The sequence below is a fragment of the Mustela putorius genome, unplaced genomic scaffold (genome assembly GCF_011764305.1).
Source record: "Mustela putorius furo isolate JIRA1106 unplaced genomic scaffold, ASM1176430v1.1 tig00003845_pilon_pilon_pilon, whole genome shotgun sequence".
NCBI lineage: Eukaryota > Metazoa > Chordata > Mammalia > Carnivora > Mustelidae > Mustela > Mustela putorius.
In genome coordinates this window covers 6,255,872-6,271,822 of record NW_025421998.1, presented here as the reverse complement: position 1 = coordinate 6,271,822, position 15,951 = coordinate 6,255,872, and the positions used below count along the sequence as shown (strand labels likewise).

At 36.6% G+C, this 15,951-nt stretch overlaps 1 protein-coding gene across 3 annotated transcripts in view; it reads left to right on the top strand.

The window, feature by feature from the left end:
- The window catches only part of VSTM2A (V-set and transmembrane domain containing 2A), a 28,656-nt gene extending 20,841 nt beyond the window's left edge, over positions 1–7,815 (top strand). Inside the window, exon 5 of one of the 3 annotated variants that reach the window (XM_004739380.3) lies at positions 4,886–7,815. In XM_004739380.3, the coding sequence (XP_004739437.1) occupies positions 4,886–4,962 (77 nt within the window). In that variant the 3' untranslated portion in view covers positions 4,963–7,815. The other 2 variants (XM_004739379.3, XM_004739381.3) reach the window with 2 other exon arrangements.
- The last annotated feature ends 8,136 nt before the right edge of the window (positions 7,816–15,951 follow it).

The following is a 15,951-nucleotide window of genomic DNA, read 5'->3' as shown; positions in this document are numbered from 1 at the left end:
AGTTGTACTCACACAGGAGATTTACCTATCAGAAAATATTCACAGCCACGAGAAAGCAGATACTGGAAGAGCTGGTATAGTGTAGGTAGGATAAATTGTCCAGATAGTCGTCTAAATGCTCCACTTAGTTCTTTGAATTCGATACCCATATCCTCTTTTAATGCTTTTTCCGGGTAGACCAGAGCTCCGGTGGTCTTTCTCACTCCATCACTACATTGAGGTCGTGCTATAAAACAATCCACTTTCTTAGTCCTAGGCTATCAAACTGAATAGAAAGCTTGGAAAAAAAGTTCTTAGAAGAGGACATATAGGAAGGATGGTGGAGCGACCTTCTACTCAAATATTTAAATGAATTTGGATGAACTTATGTTCGTCTATGATATGAAAAGTCTGTGGTATGAAAATTTCAAAATATTATGATGTCATACAACATTTGGTACACCATCTAGAGCAGAACAAACTTTACATCTTATAAATGTTTAGGAAAAAAAAGTCTGATGATTTTGTATCGCATATTTATCAACTCAGAGTTGGGGAAAAGAAATTTTAGATCTTTTTTTTTTTCTTTTTTCTCTGAAGCATGTTATAGCCAGTGCGTTTTCTCTGAAAACATTAGTGTACGTTCAAATAATAGCTTCATGTCTTGATTTAACAGATGCGGAGACAATGGAGCATGGTCGTTTGCCTCAGGGAATTTTGTTTTAAAAAGCCTGTCCTTATTCTAAGTTGATCTGACTTGCATTTCTTCACTTTACTACCTGTTCCCAGGTAACTTAGGGTGAGTTACTCCATGTCACTGAGTTACATTTTCCTGATCTATGCATCTACTGAACGGAACTGTGGAGCGGATGAACTAAGACAATGTATGCAAATTACCGAGTACATCTTCCTGCCACACAGGAGATGCCCAGTGTGTCTTAGTCATTTTGGAAATTGATGTGAACGAGAGGGTTGCTACGTTGTTAAACAAGCCCAGTGTCTTCCAGCCTCGTGACCGTGGGCGCTGGGAAGCAATGGCAGTGCAGATGGAACCGTTTCAAAAGGAAGGTCGTAAAAGGGAACTAAGTTCTTCTAACCTGCAGACAGATGAGAGGGGCAAGGCGGACTTCGCAGTCTGGGAAGTGGTGTTGAGTGAAATGAGGCAGGGAGATGCAGGACTGAGCTGTCCGAGACAGTGGCTCTAGCGATGTGGGATAACTATGGCCCATCTCCCCTGGGCTGCGCAGGATGCCACGGTCTCACTCCTGTTCTCTGATTGCTTTTTGTTTGTTCGTTTGCATGTTGGTTTGTTTAAAGCAACAGATGGAGTTTTTTGTTCTTCTTTGAAGTAATAGTGATAGCAAAGATAAAAATGTTTGAGGCTTTTTCCTTTTCCTTTTTCTTCTTTCATATTTCTCCTTAGCCAAACTCTATTTTATCACAGTCAGCCTCTTGAGAAACGCTTGCGTTTCCACATCTCCGTGAAGGGGCTGTGACACTGGCTGTTGCATCAGGTATAAGAAGAGCGGAAAGCTGGAAGCTAAGTTTCTGCAGTCCTTAGACTTCTAAGAAGATTATTAGACTTCTCCATTTGCAAAATGGAGAAAATACCTTTCCTGTGTTACAAAGGCTTGGGGAATTACACCTGGGAGAGCACTGTGGAAATCTGTAAGCATAAAAACAAATGAAAGTCATCATTATTAAACAGAAGTCAAAGGACATCCTGAAATGGCGTTCTGAGTCCGAGAGAAATGTCTAGGTTCTGTTAGGCTGCTCTTCATCTGGGCACGCTATCTGTACATTTTCTTCACATAATTTAGATAATAGTATCCATCTTCTTCATAGGAGATTTTCTGTAAGGGGCAAAAGTTGTAAAACTCTCAAGGCATTGTCAAAGACATTGAGAGCCATTAAAAAATTGCTCGAGTTTTGTCCTTTGCCTTTAAGGGAGCATACAGTGTAATCAGTGAGATAAGCTATGGATGTAATGAATTACAAGTCAATGTAGGCTGTGTTAAGGCCATTGGAGACTGGCTGGGGTGAACACACAAAACGGATGCAGGTTATTGGAGGGGAAGAGTTGCTTAAATTCGTGGTCCTATTAGGGAACAACAGGTCACCCTGCCTGGCCTGGGCATAAGACAAAAGAAACCAAATAAAGCAAAATAGGCAAGCTAACACAATGTCTGCCATACTAATATGAAAAAAATTACACAAACAGTTTATGCTCAATTTAGGAAATGTAGAACAAAGTGTTTCTTATTTGAGATCTTAGAAATGAGAGGCAGCAGAAGAAATTGGAACTCAGAGCTCCCAGCTTCAGTCCTGGTTCTCATTATTTCACAAAAGTAACATGTTTCTATCAGTAAAGATAAGAATGAAGTATGATGAGTGACCAAAGTTTGACTAAAAAAAGAAAAAAAAAAACAACTTTCTATAGAGTATAATAACATGTTTGATAATAATGTAATATTCAGAATGGTGTATATCTGAATGGAAAGGCCTATGATGAATATTTGTTAAAAGAACACAGGGCAAATGACAGCATTTCAGAGTCTTAGATTTAACTAAGCCTTTGGGTTTGCAAAGATACAGGAGTCCCTGTTTCTTCATTCAAGACCTAAAACAGAAAGTAGAGAAAAACAATCAGTGATTTGATGATAAAATTGCCTTAGAATCTAATGTATTGGGGGGGGGGAAGCTTTATAATGGTCCTGACAGAAATACATTTCATTTAATAGAATATGCCAGGAAATGCATGGACCTAGAGTGGATGAATGATTACCAGAAAAAAAAAAAAAGTGCTATATCACAATGGCGTATTGTGTATCTGATGGCAGCTCAAAATTTTAGGAGCCTTAAAATACTCTCCACCGTATAGAATTGGGTTTCTTTCTGATTATACTGCTTATGTCAACTTTGTTTTAACTTGCACATGCTGGACATAGTATGGCTGGAAATGCTGGGTCCAAATGAAGTAGCTGTTCCCTTCATATCTCTTGGGAATGAGGGGTTCAGGCAATTCCTATGAAGGGTTGATTATATGAGGAAGGGGCAGGTGGTCTATGACGGGGGCAAGTGCGAGCTAATCCCCAATGCCCACACTGAAAAGGAAACGATTATTTCACAAAGTATCTTTTTTGAAGAGTGAATCATTTTGCTTGCTTTGATTGCTCTCAGCATTTTTTAAACCTTTACTCAATATCAGACATATTTTGTGTCAAGTGCGGTTGGCTGTTCTAAGAGCCATGCAATCATTTTCTTCTCTTTTCCTTCCTCCCTGCCTCCCTTTTCTTTCTTTTTTTCTTTTTTCTTTCCTTTTCTTTTCTTCCTTCCTTCCTTCCTTCCTTTCTCTTTTCCTTTCCTTTGTTTTTGATTAAATGAATTCTGTCAAAGAATTTCTCTTCAAAAGATAATGAGATTATATATTTAATTTTGGAAAGTTCTGATGGTAGTGGTTCTACATAGATTGTGTATATTTCCCTGGCATGAACTTTGTGCTGAGAGCTGCACATGACCACTACTATCACCTTTGTATTGTTGAACATTCTTACCCGACGTGAATGAAGGTGCCCTGTAGAGACTGGTCATTAACTGCAGGGTCTTCAGCCATTAGGTATCTGTGAGGAGATATTGTGTTAAATATATGGTTCCCTACCAAACAAAGACAATCAGTTTGTTCACTACCAAACTCTGACAATCAGAGTAACCTAACCAAAAACAAAAACAAAAAACACCCAACAACCAATAACAACAACAAAGTTAATGCTAGTCTATTAAATGGCCATCTTAGAACCCCCAAATGTTTATTCTGCAGTGATGTTTTGAGAGCTTGTGTTTTTGCCTCTATTTTTATCATTTGGCAATGTGGACCTGAATATGACTTAGGGGAAATATTCAGAAGATTGAATTTCCATACCTTTAACCCCTTCAACTTGTTTCAATCTATCTCCAATTTAAAAAAAAAAAAAGAAGAAGAAGAAGAGGAAAAGAAGAAAGGAAAAAAAAAGACCCCTCCCAAAAAAGAAATTCTTTGAGCTTCATCACATTTTTGTTTTCTTACAAATAAAGGTATTTAATATATAAGTAATAGCTAGAAGCTTACTGAATAAAATGTATGATGAAGAAAATGCAAGAACACAATTTAGTTCTCTCCCTTACAGTGTCCTCAAGCTCTCTCAAAAATTTCCAACTCTTGATAGCACTCAGTTTTCCTTAGATTTTAAGATAAACACTTGAGGGATGCCTGGGTGGCTCAGTGGGTTGAACCTCTGACTTCGGCTCAGGTCATGATCTCTGGGTCCTGTGATTGAGCCCCACATCGGGCTCTCTGCTCAGTAGGGAGCCTGCTTCCCCCCTCCCTGTCTGCTCGTGATCTCTGTCAAATAAATAAATAAAATTTTTTAAAATAAATAAATAAGAGTAAACAATTGAGAAATATCTTTCTCTAAAACAAAATGCCCTAATGCACCCATCCCAGAACACATTCTCCCTGCCCTTGAGAAGCCTGCTGCTCTCAGTTTTGGTTATACTCCTTGGTTTTATGCTTATCCAGTAGTCAAACAGGGGATGCGTTTTCTCTGTACCAATAGAGGAATAGCCAAATGACTATAGTGAATGATCCTTAAAGAATTACTTAAAGGAAGAGCATTTGGATTTCTTCCTCTCAGTGTTCCCAACCCTGGGATGGCATTGTTTGAAAACAGACAAAACAAAACAAGACCAACTTCTGGGACTGAAATTCTTTGTATGTGTTGTTATTTGCAGTGCATGCCAAGACATTCATGTGAGCACCAGAGCCAAGCTGGCAGCTAATTAAATATATATATGTATGTGTTTAAAACAACCTAATAAGGAGCATTGGAAATCTTCAAGATGAGCGAATATCTTATAACTTCTTCCGCAGGTGCGAGGATAGCTACAAGCCATGGACTTTCTGTCCTGCTTCTTGTTTGTGGCTTTGTGAAGGGTGCTTTGCTTTAATCTAAAGTGCTGACTTTTTTCCAATATCACTTTCTCTTCTTAAAGCAAAGAGCAAATCGCCTGTAAAATCTACGGAGCGGACAGCAAAGTTGACCCTAAACTCCAAGCACCACTCTGCACCCACTGTTCTCTAATTACCTACCCAAGGAGCGCCTGCTTCCGGAAGCATAAACGAAGAGGCTATCACACGCTTTGTTCATAACATTTTCTTGGGCAAATCACTGATCTTTTATTTCAAGAAAATTAGTGTGACGTGATAGGACTTTTTCTAATAGCAAGATCTATTTTTTTTTCCTTTTCTTTCGGCTACTTAAAGCATCATCTCAATGACTGCTCAGGGGTTGGCCTGAACATCATCAGTATAGCAAATATTCACTATGGATTTCCTACTAAAAGACACATTATCTTCAGGAAACAAACAGAAATCAAAAAGCTACAGAACACAAACTATCATCAAACAAAATCCCCAGTTTGGGGCAACAACAAAATCGTCAACACTGCGAGTCAACAAGGAGAACGTTATTTTAAATAAGACGTAATAAAAGAGGTTTTTTTTTTTTTTTTTAATTTTTTCTTTTTTCTTGGATTTTTTTTTTCCTTTTTCTTGATTACAGTTCTTTTTCAATGGTGGCAAGTGCTGATTACGGCCAATCCCTGTCAATCCTGGGAGGTTTCTATAAATACATTTTGAGTGTTCTATATTTCGATGTATTTTAATTCATTTTGCAATTCCTGTATATGCAAACTTGACAAGTTCTGTAAATTGCTTATAGTACGTGTGATATAACTTCAAAGTAGATAGACTATGACCCTCATGCAAGCTGATTTTTATCATTAAATATATAAATATATACATATAGAGATCTATATGTTGGGCCACCAACCAACTTTTTTTAGATAAAGCATTTGTTTTTCATTTATAATTCATATATTGTGTGAATTTTGTAATGCCTTGTTTCACTTCCACAGGTTTGACAGCTGCAGATGGTCTCTGTTGCCCTCTGCTTCCTTCTGGAAAATGCATATTCAAAATTGTATTGGTCTCTGATAAATGAATTAATTTTGTTGTGTGTATGCTGTGTTGAAATTTGCTATGTTCCTTTATATACGGTGTTTATTGAGGTTTGAGAGTCTCTTGACTCTGAAGAATGTACACTCTCTGGTTTTGACAGCTATCCCTCTATTATTATCATCATTATTATTTTCAAAAAGCAAGGTTGCTTCTAGAAAATTTGCCTTGGAGGTGAATGTGGAGAAGGTGAAGTGGTCACCATGATTACCCAAAGTCATGGAAGAACACTTCTTGCTGTGGCTTAAAATGCTGCTTTCTTTGACCTTTATGGATTTTTGTAGCCTTGTCACACTTGTTATTTGCTGCTAATTATATTTTAATGTCTCCTAATTAAATATTAAAATTTGGTTGTTGGCTAAATATAATATGCAAAAGATGACTGCAAATCCCCAACTAAAGAAGACAATGTGTTCAAGTTTTCACTGGTTAAGTGGATTATAATTTCAAATACTGCATTCTTATTTTTGGCTTAATGATAATTCAGATTATTTTATTTGGAAACTGTTTTCTACTCTGGCAAAGAATGATAGGCAGAAATTAATGTGTTCCAGATACACTAGAATAGATACAGATTGAGACAGAAATGACTTAAGTTTTCCTTACAGAGAGACTCTTCCATTTTCTTTCATAACAAAACCAGAAGATGATCTTTGTAGGACCAGCAGCTTATAGGCAAAGGTCCTAAACTGAAGCTTGAAGGCAATGAATACCTCTGCTTTTCAAAGGTAAATGCATTGATTTTCTGCTGTTCAATTACAAGCAGTGTGCATATTTTCATAATATCTTAACATTATCTTTGAGAAATAATGTTTCAGGCTAAAACCTTTATTGACTTCTTTTTGTCCATTTGGTTTATTATTTCAGTCTAACGAGAAAAATAAATAAAGGATTTAATTACGCTATTTTATTAACCTAGAAATTTATTTTCTTTCAAAATTTAATACTTAAAATGCATAAATTAATGTTAGATAAATATTTATTAAGTCTATCTGGCCTCTAAAGATCACATATATTCAAGCGTAAATTAGCTTACTGATTCAAATTCAGTCAGGCTGGGAAAATCCACCATGGAATTTACTTTTACCCAAAGTTCAGGTCATGAGATTGGTCAACTCTAAAGCAAGACAGACGTGTATCTGTATCAATGATGTTTACCATGCTCGCTCGTAATAAAGGATATATGCTGGCTTGGGAAGAATTCTCGCTAGATTCATTGTGTCAGTGTCCAAAATAATGAAGTGTCCTTTGTCAGTGGGATTCCGAGAGTCTGGCTCACTGACCACTGTGAGAAAGAACATGGCACACTCTTTCTATCTCCAAACTTGAAAAGTTAATGTGTAAACTTAAATATTGGATCAAAGCTTTAAAAAAATTAAAGAACCTGTCTAGCGTTTTTCATCTTGTATCGTGTACCTCTGGGACTACTACTCATAGGTAACCATGACTAGGAACAAAGATTGAAAAATAAATTATATGATTTTCTCAACCTTGATTTCTAGGTTATGAAATGTTTTTCGGAAGAGGAAGTCATAAAAAGTTGAAATTACTTACCTGAATTCAAACAAATTCTTTAGTTCTTTCTTAAAGACTTACATATTTGCTTACAAATGAAACAATGCAAATGAAAACCCTTGAGGATAAAATAAAATAATAAAAATCATCTAAAGCAGGAGCTCTTAATCTGAGTTGTAAACAAGTTTAGGGAAGTCTATGAACCCACAAAAATTATATGCATCTTCTTTATCCATTCATCGATTGATGAACATTGGGCTGTTTCCATAATTTGGCTATTGTAGATAATGCTGCTATAAACATAGGGATGTATGGATCCCTTTGAATTAGTGTTTTTGTATTCTTTGAATAAATACCTGCTAGTGCAATTGAGTCAGTGGGTATTTCTGTTTTAAACTTTTTGAGGAACCTCCATGCGGTTCTCCAGAGTAGTTGTACCAATTTGCATTCCCACCAGCAGTGCAAGAGGGCTCCTTTTTCTCCACATGCTGGCCAACACCTGGTGTTTCTTGTGTTGTTGGTTTTAGCCATTCTGACAGGTGTGAAGTGGTACATGTGTATTTGTTCCATGGAGATGGTACCTTCCATTCATTAATGCTGAAACTGATTTGATTATGATTTGTTGACTGAAAAGAAGAATGCTTAGATGTTTTTGAGCACCTAAAAGGATCTGATTATTATTTTAACTAATTTACCTTAAAGTTCTTAGAAACAAGACATGTTTAGGGAAATAGTAAATATAATTTAAGAAGTAAATGGAATTTGAGATAATACATAAACTGTAATGGTGTCTTAGAGTTAAAACTACAAGCTACAAAATACAATGCACATAATTTCAAATATGAAGCCCAAATAATTTTAATTTTAAAGTTTATTTATTTATTTATTTATTTAAGTAATCTCTACACCCTTTGTAGAACTAATGACCTTGAGTCACAGGGTCTTCTGACTGAGCCAGCCAGGTATCCCGAAATAATTTTAATTGGAGAACTGCTCATTAATAAGGGAAGCAGTCTGTCATTCAGAAAGTGCTTTAAATTTCTTTGCCCCAGTGATGGCCTAGATAAAGTCCTTTCCTGTACTGGGGGAAAGACAGACAGGAACATCCAAAACCAAGGGAATATAAGATATTGATAAATTCTAAGGGAAAAACCTGTTAGGACAATAGAAAGGACCATGACTGGAAGTGACCAGGGAAGGCTGCTCAGAGGAGGCAACATTTAATCTTGAAGAACAAGAAGCTTGTAGCAGAGAGGATCTGGGAAAAGCTTCCAGGGAGAAGAAACAACAACTTGCATAAAACTCCAAAGGGAAGTCCATCTAAGCTGGCTCATGCATTAGGAGACAAGGGTATAGTGAGGGGAGTATGGCAGGAGATGAGATCAGGTAACGGAGAGCCAGAGAAATGAAGCAAGGGCAGAAGAACCAGTTTGTGAAAACTCCAAGGTGAGCTATTTTTCTGAGATCCAGACACAGGCTATCTCCAGACCTGACTTCTTATTGTGTATAGTTTTGCTTGTAAGCAAGAGTCTTTCGGAAACAAAATTGAATCTCTCAAATAGTCAGTAATGCTTTTGTGTTGGAGCTCAGGGATCTATTAGGTATGAAGGAATTTAACAGCATTTTAATGCTAATTTACAGTTGATAGTTTTGAGGAGGAAAAGAAAAAATCGAGAGGTAATCGGGACTGCTTTTAGTATAGAACTGAAATAGTTATAATTACAAATGTAATTTGAAATAAAAACATGTATATGAATTGGAAGTGCAGACAGGTTGAAATAAAAGAGACTCCTAGACACTTGGTAGAACGTTGTCATTAAAAAGATAAAGGGAGGGGAAGATCTCTACATGTACAGAGGGAAAAAAAGTGATGAAAAGAATAGGATCATAGAATCCTCCACAATATAAGTCCCAGAAGACAATGGATTAAAGAGTACAGTGGGAAAAATACTGTGACAAAATAATTTTATACTTAGTTAAGTTATATTTTCAGTGTTAGGGAAATAAACAAAATCATTCTGATATAGGCAAGGTTCATAGAAAAATTGTACATGTCTACTCTTGAGGCTATGCTTACCAACTATATGTTCCAATCAAATATAATTTTAAAAATAAATAGGCATGGGGGTGCCTGGATGGCTCAGTGGGTTAAGCCTCTGCCTTCTGCTCAGGTCATGATCTCATGATCCTGGGATGGAGCCATGCATCAGGCTCTCTGCTCAGTGGGGTACCTGCTTCCGCCTCTCTCTCTCTCTGCCTGACCCTCTGCCTACTTGTGATCTCTGTCTCTGTCAAATAAATAAAATCTTTAAAATAAATAAATAAATAATAAATAGGCATGATATAGACTGTCTAACATATGAGCTCTGAAATCCAAAGAGTCATTGAATATTTTATTATATTTTATTGCATGTATATGAAAAGAAACAAGTTTCCAAAATAGCATTTATGCTTATTGTGTGCATACAATGAAATGCACTCTAATATGTTCTATTTTGTTCTGTTTCTATTTTTTAACACTCGTCACAGAACATTAAATTGATTTTATAACCCAAAATCTGGAAAAAAATAAATCACAGGTACATTTTATTCCAAAATTTAGAACAAATGGCAAGCACATCTAAATGGCAGTATATAATATAAAATGGTGATTTAATTGAGTTCTGAACTCTTATTCTATTTTTAAAATCTAGGAAGTCAGAGATGACCTATATTTTCCAGGGGGACAAAGATGCCTGCTTTCTCCTGCATTAAGGTGACATGACACATATTGGGGGTTAGGGAGTAATAGGTTTATTGTACATGTCTGTGGTCTTTGTGTTCTATTTTAAGTTTGTATCATTTCCTTTTTCTGGCTTATTATCATCTGAACCTCTTCCTGTTTTTGACATATCTTTAACCCCCAGTTAAACTGATGAGGTCCTTTGGAAAACATTTCCTTCTTCAGTCCTTTAAGAACTACATTGGAGAGATAGCATGCCAGCATATTTGAAGTCTACTTCCATGGCTGTCCCCAGACACCAGAGAAGTGGTAGAAGACATTAGGGTAGTAGTATTTCATTACTAGAGGAAAGTCATGTATGGTGATAGTAATAAGAAGCAACCCCAGGGAATGCCTGAGTAGCTCAGTAAGTTAAGTGTCCAACTCTTGATTTTGACTCAGGTCATGATCTTAGGGTCATGAGATTGAGCCCTGCCCAGGGTCTGCACTGGGCATGGAGCCTGCTTAAGGTTCTCTCTCTCTGCCCATCTCCCGCTTTTTCTCAGAAAGAAACAAAATGAAAGGAAGAAAGAGGGAGGGAAGAAGGGAAGGAGGGAAGAAAGAAAGAAAGAAAGAAGGAAAGAAAGAAAGAAAGAAAGAAAGAAAGAAAGAAAAAGAGAGAGGAGGGAAGGAAGGAAGGAAAAGAAAAAAAAAATGAAAAGAAAAGAAAGAGGCAACACAATCTCGGAAAGGTAATCAGAATGTCTGACCTAAGTTTTGAATAGTTGATTGTGGAATCAGAGGAAAGAGAAGAGCAACCTTCTTGAAGACACACTTGATTTGTGGGATCCACCTTTTCTTTGAAACAGTTTTAAACCACCGTACTAAAGTTGCACTCCTTACCCAAACCCATTATCAGAGTCAGATTTCTATTAATGGATCACTGGCCCCAACAATAATACTTCACATGAATCCTGGGAATATTACTGTCAGCATCTCCCAAAGGAACTGAGGCATTTAAAGAGTAAGTGTGCATGGAAGAAAGAGATACATTCAGACCTGGTGTGTTACTGGGCAGTGACTCAGAATTAATACTATATGCTGGGGACCCGGGCGTATCTAGTGAAAGATGTAAAGGGCAGCAATATTTCCCCTAATCTCTTGTTGGCCATAGAGACCACTCTACCCATCAGGAGTTATTTCCCCAGTTCCTAAACACACAGTTGAAGTGTCCAATTTGAGCGGCAGAAGAAAGACTCTGCATTGTTTTTCTGTCCAATTAGCTAATGGCCATGTTTCTGAAGGACCCTGGAATTTCTCTTCTTTACCAAAATAGTCCATAAGAAACTTCAGTGGCAGAAATAAGAGTCACTATTAAAGTCACGGATAAAACATGTACCTCTTTCTTTGGTAATACAAAAGACAGCTGAGTCCTGAGTCTAGGTTTAGCACAGGCTTAATGAGGTGCTGAGTGCAATTGTAGCTGCTGATTCAAATATGGGTACTTTCTGGAGCAAATTAGCAGACCTCGTAGCACATGTCTTATAGCTAGTAATTTGGTGATTCTCTGTTTTGTTTTAGAAAAAAAAGTATCTAAATAAATAAAAGGATAGTTTTGTTTTACCTAGCCGAGATAAAAGTACCCTTATACCTTCTTGCCTCAAAATTACATTGACTCTCCAGGCCTGAGCCACGATTTTGTTTTCTTCACCAGCCCCTCAGACATCCTATTGATCTTTCACATTGATGGCATCATATTAATAAGATCTGTAGATCTGAAAAAAATAGGGCTATGGTGCCCTTACTAATATGTGTGCACTATATAGGATGAAAGATAAATTCTAAAAAATATAGGACTACAGTGGCTTCAAGTATACCTTTAAACATTCAGGGAAACATAATTCCAGTTTTTCACAAAATGTTCTAGTGAATAGAAAAATATAGCATGTTCTCCACCTCCTTCTACGGGATTAGCATTGCCTTACTAGAAAGCTTCCTAGTAACAGTGGGAGAAAGGGCAGTTACAGATTAATCTAAATCATGAATATAAATGCAAAAATCAGACACAAAATTGCCAAACAAATCCATCAACATAGAATACACCACATAGAATAAACATGGTTTATTTTCAGAATGCAAAGTTGGAAAAAAACGAAGATGAGATTCTCAATGGTCATATAGTTTCCAGAAGCAGACACTGAGACAGGATCTGAGTATAACTGATTTATTTGTGAGGTTCGAGAACCATGAATCAAAGAGAAGGAAAGGAGACAGAAGATGAATGTGTTGTCAAGTCAACTACCATTGCAGGTAACTGGAGTTCAGTCCCATGAGGAAACTAAGCACCTGGTATAAAACACACACCTGAGTTCTCTCCATCCCAAGGAGAAGCTGAAGTATTTAAATATCAATTCATGCCAGTCATTGACTGAAAATGGCAGCCCTGTGGGGAGGAAGGTAAGAGGATTTGTTTCCAGGCATTTCAAGCTTGCCTTGTGCAAAAAGAACAGACTTTTTGCAGCTTCAAAGACAATCTTTAGGAAAACAACTGCAGCTGTCTGCAATGGGAAATTTTCTTGAGCATTTGGAAGTGCTGAGACACAACGGATGTGGATCATAACAGAGCCTGCTACAACATTAACAGAGGAAGAAAGTATGCATAGATCTCAGTAGATGAAAGAATGGCATTCGATGAAACTCAACATCCATTCATGATTAAGAACTCTCGAAAACTTGAAAAGTCTTTGTTCCCCTAATGTCTATTTTTTTTAAACTGTTGTAGCAAATACCATACTCAATTATGACACACTGAATATTTTTCCTTTATATTCAGAAATGAGGAGAAAGACAATGAAGCCCATTATCCCACATTTATGTATTATATAAGTATGTTCTTAGAAGTATTTCAATGATCCAGAATTGGAAAGAACACCAGTAGTCATTAATAGGAAAATATATAAAGATATACTATGTTCATGAAATAATATACTGGGTAGCAAAGAAAATAATCCAACTAGGGCTATTTATAACATTATGGATGAATTTTAAAGCTATCATTGATCAATTAAAGACAAGGGATATTTATGTAAGATTCTGTTTATACAAAATTCAAGAAGAAGTAAAATTGAATCAGTGTCTGAAGCATTCCAGAAAATTTCTTCTAAAATGGAGAAATATGTCACACCTTTTCCTTCCTAATACTAAAAAAGTCCAATGTTTCATGGTCCTGTTTGGATTTTGGAAACACACACACACACACACACACTACAGTCCATTGTGCTGCTCTGATTTATTGAGTCACCTGAAAGTTTGCCAGATTTGAGAGCCCATAGAGAAAAAGAAGGTTTTTCACCTGGTCCAAGTCATGATGAAAATAGCTCTGCCCATTCACACTTATAGCTCTACAGGTTCAGTTGTGTTCCAGGTATTCTGTTAATATATATAGGATCTGATAAAAATATTGCTAGGAGAATCACTATGAACATTGTTTGATTTTTGTAGGAAAGCCATGCCTACTGTGACAATTTCTCCATTGACTTTTAAGAAACCATTTACCATTGTCCCCTGGTACAGATTAAATAAAGATGGGATATTAGGCTATTATGCCACCTGTCAGAAGTTAGTGTTACCTATAAAGTCCAGCATTCCACAACAGTCCACCATTATGTAGCCATAAGAACTTGTCAGAGAACCTCCTAAAAGGTACAAAAATGTCACACTCTCAGTTCCATATCCCTGCCATAAACATCAATCCTTAATCAACCCACATTATAGTGTCATGAAGAATTAGTTCTCCATAAAGGAAAAAGTTTAAATTCAACTTATGGATGATTTTGCAACCAGAAATTCCCTTTTCAAGAGATATCTAGAGGCCATACAAAACTTGACATAAAATATTTAACAGCAGATCTTTGACAATCAAAATAGTACATACACATGCTGGTACATATTTGATATGTGTATTAGAAGTGATAAAGACAGCATTCCAAATCACTGGTAAAAGAATGATACTATCAGCAGTTGTGGAATAATTGATTAACTATTTGGGGAAAAAATAAAGCAAAATAAATTAGGAAAAAGTAAATTAAATGATTATATAAAACTTAAACTTTAGGCAAAAATTCAAATCAAAAGAACTAAGGGAAAAAGACTTCAACACATATGACAAACCTGAATCAATATCCTTCCATATTTTTAAAAACTTAAATCAGTAGGTGAGAGGAAAGCATCTCAGTTTTTCAAAATAGGAAACAAATAGGCAACATTTTTTAAGAAAAGAAATATAAATAGCTAATATATATGAAAATACTCAATCTTACTAAAATAAAATAAAGCAATAACAATAAGATCAATGTTTTGTAAGCATAAATCTGAATTTGAGTAAAGTGGATGTTCTTAAATGTTTTATTATAAAATAAGAGAAAACTGTACAAATTGTATTCTCAGCCCAAGAAGGTAAACATTATCATTTAAATGAACCACAGGAGGGCTCCTGGGTGGCTCAGTCATTTAAGTGGTTAAGTGTCTGCCTTTGGCTCAGGTCATGACCTCAGGGTCCTGTATGGAGCCCAACATAGGGCTCCTTGCTCAGCAAGGAGCCTTGCTTTTCTCTCTACTGCTGTCCCTCCCACACTGTCAAATAAATGATAAAATCTTTAAAAAATAAATAAACCACAGGATAAGCAGAAATAATAAAGACAAACATAAAAATAATGAGTGATATAAAAGAAAAACCTTAAAAAGCAGATGTTAGGGAAAGTTAAACAAATGACAAAATAGGTGAAAAATTCTGAATGATGGACTCAGAAAACAGTGGAAGAAAGTAAAGATATTAAGACAAAACAAAAGACAGGACACTAAGAGTTTAAAAAAAAAAAAAAAGTTTGCCTGGGTGGCTTAGTTGGCGAAGCATTCTGCCTTTGGCTCAAGTCATGATCTCAAAGTTCTAGTATGGAGCCCCTCATTGGGCTCCCTGCTCAGGGGGGAGTTTTCTTCTGCACCTCCCACTTGCTCCTTCTCTCCCTCCCTCTCTCACAAAAATTAAACAAAATCTTTTTAAAAAACACACAACAGAATATAAAATACATGTGTGATAATCTATAATAAGTTCAGTGGCATGAAAATCCCAGAATGGCAACATCCACATCAATGGAACTACAGCAGTGCTGACGGAGGCACACCTCCCTTGAGAATGAAAATCTCTAAAAGACCAAGATCTGAAAGGGACATAAATAAAAACTTATGTGAGTGGGTAATTATGTATAATAAAATGAGGAACCACTCCCCTTTCCATTCTTGTTTTCTGGACCCTTGTATGCTGACTTTGGAAAAACCAGCACCACATCTCGGATACTGATTCAAATCATGTATTATCTTTCTGCGTGTTGATACCAGCTAGGGCATAACTGAGTCTCAGTGGCCCATGTCTTTGTTTTATCATATAAAAGCTTCTGGGTTATGGGGTATGTGGTAACACCATTGGATTCTATGGATATGCATCCTTTGGCACACTTCTGCTGTGGAATGATTCGTTGGTCAGAGACATGATACTGGGATGATAGCGCAGGCAAAAGTATTACCTAAGGGAAGGAAATTCATATACAGAATTCTTGTATGTTCCTGACATAACAAATGGTCATCCCTTTCGGGATGGAGAGAATCCAGTATAATCAACCTACTACCTACCAGGTCTTCCTGGGAGTGA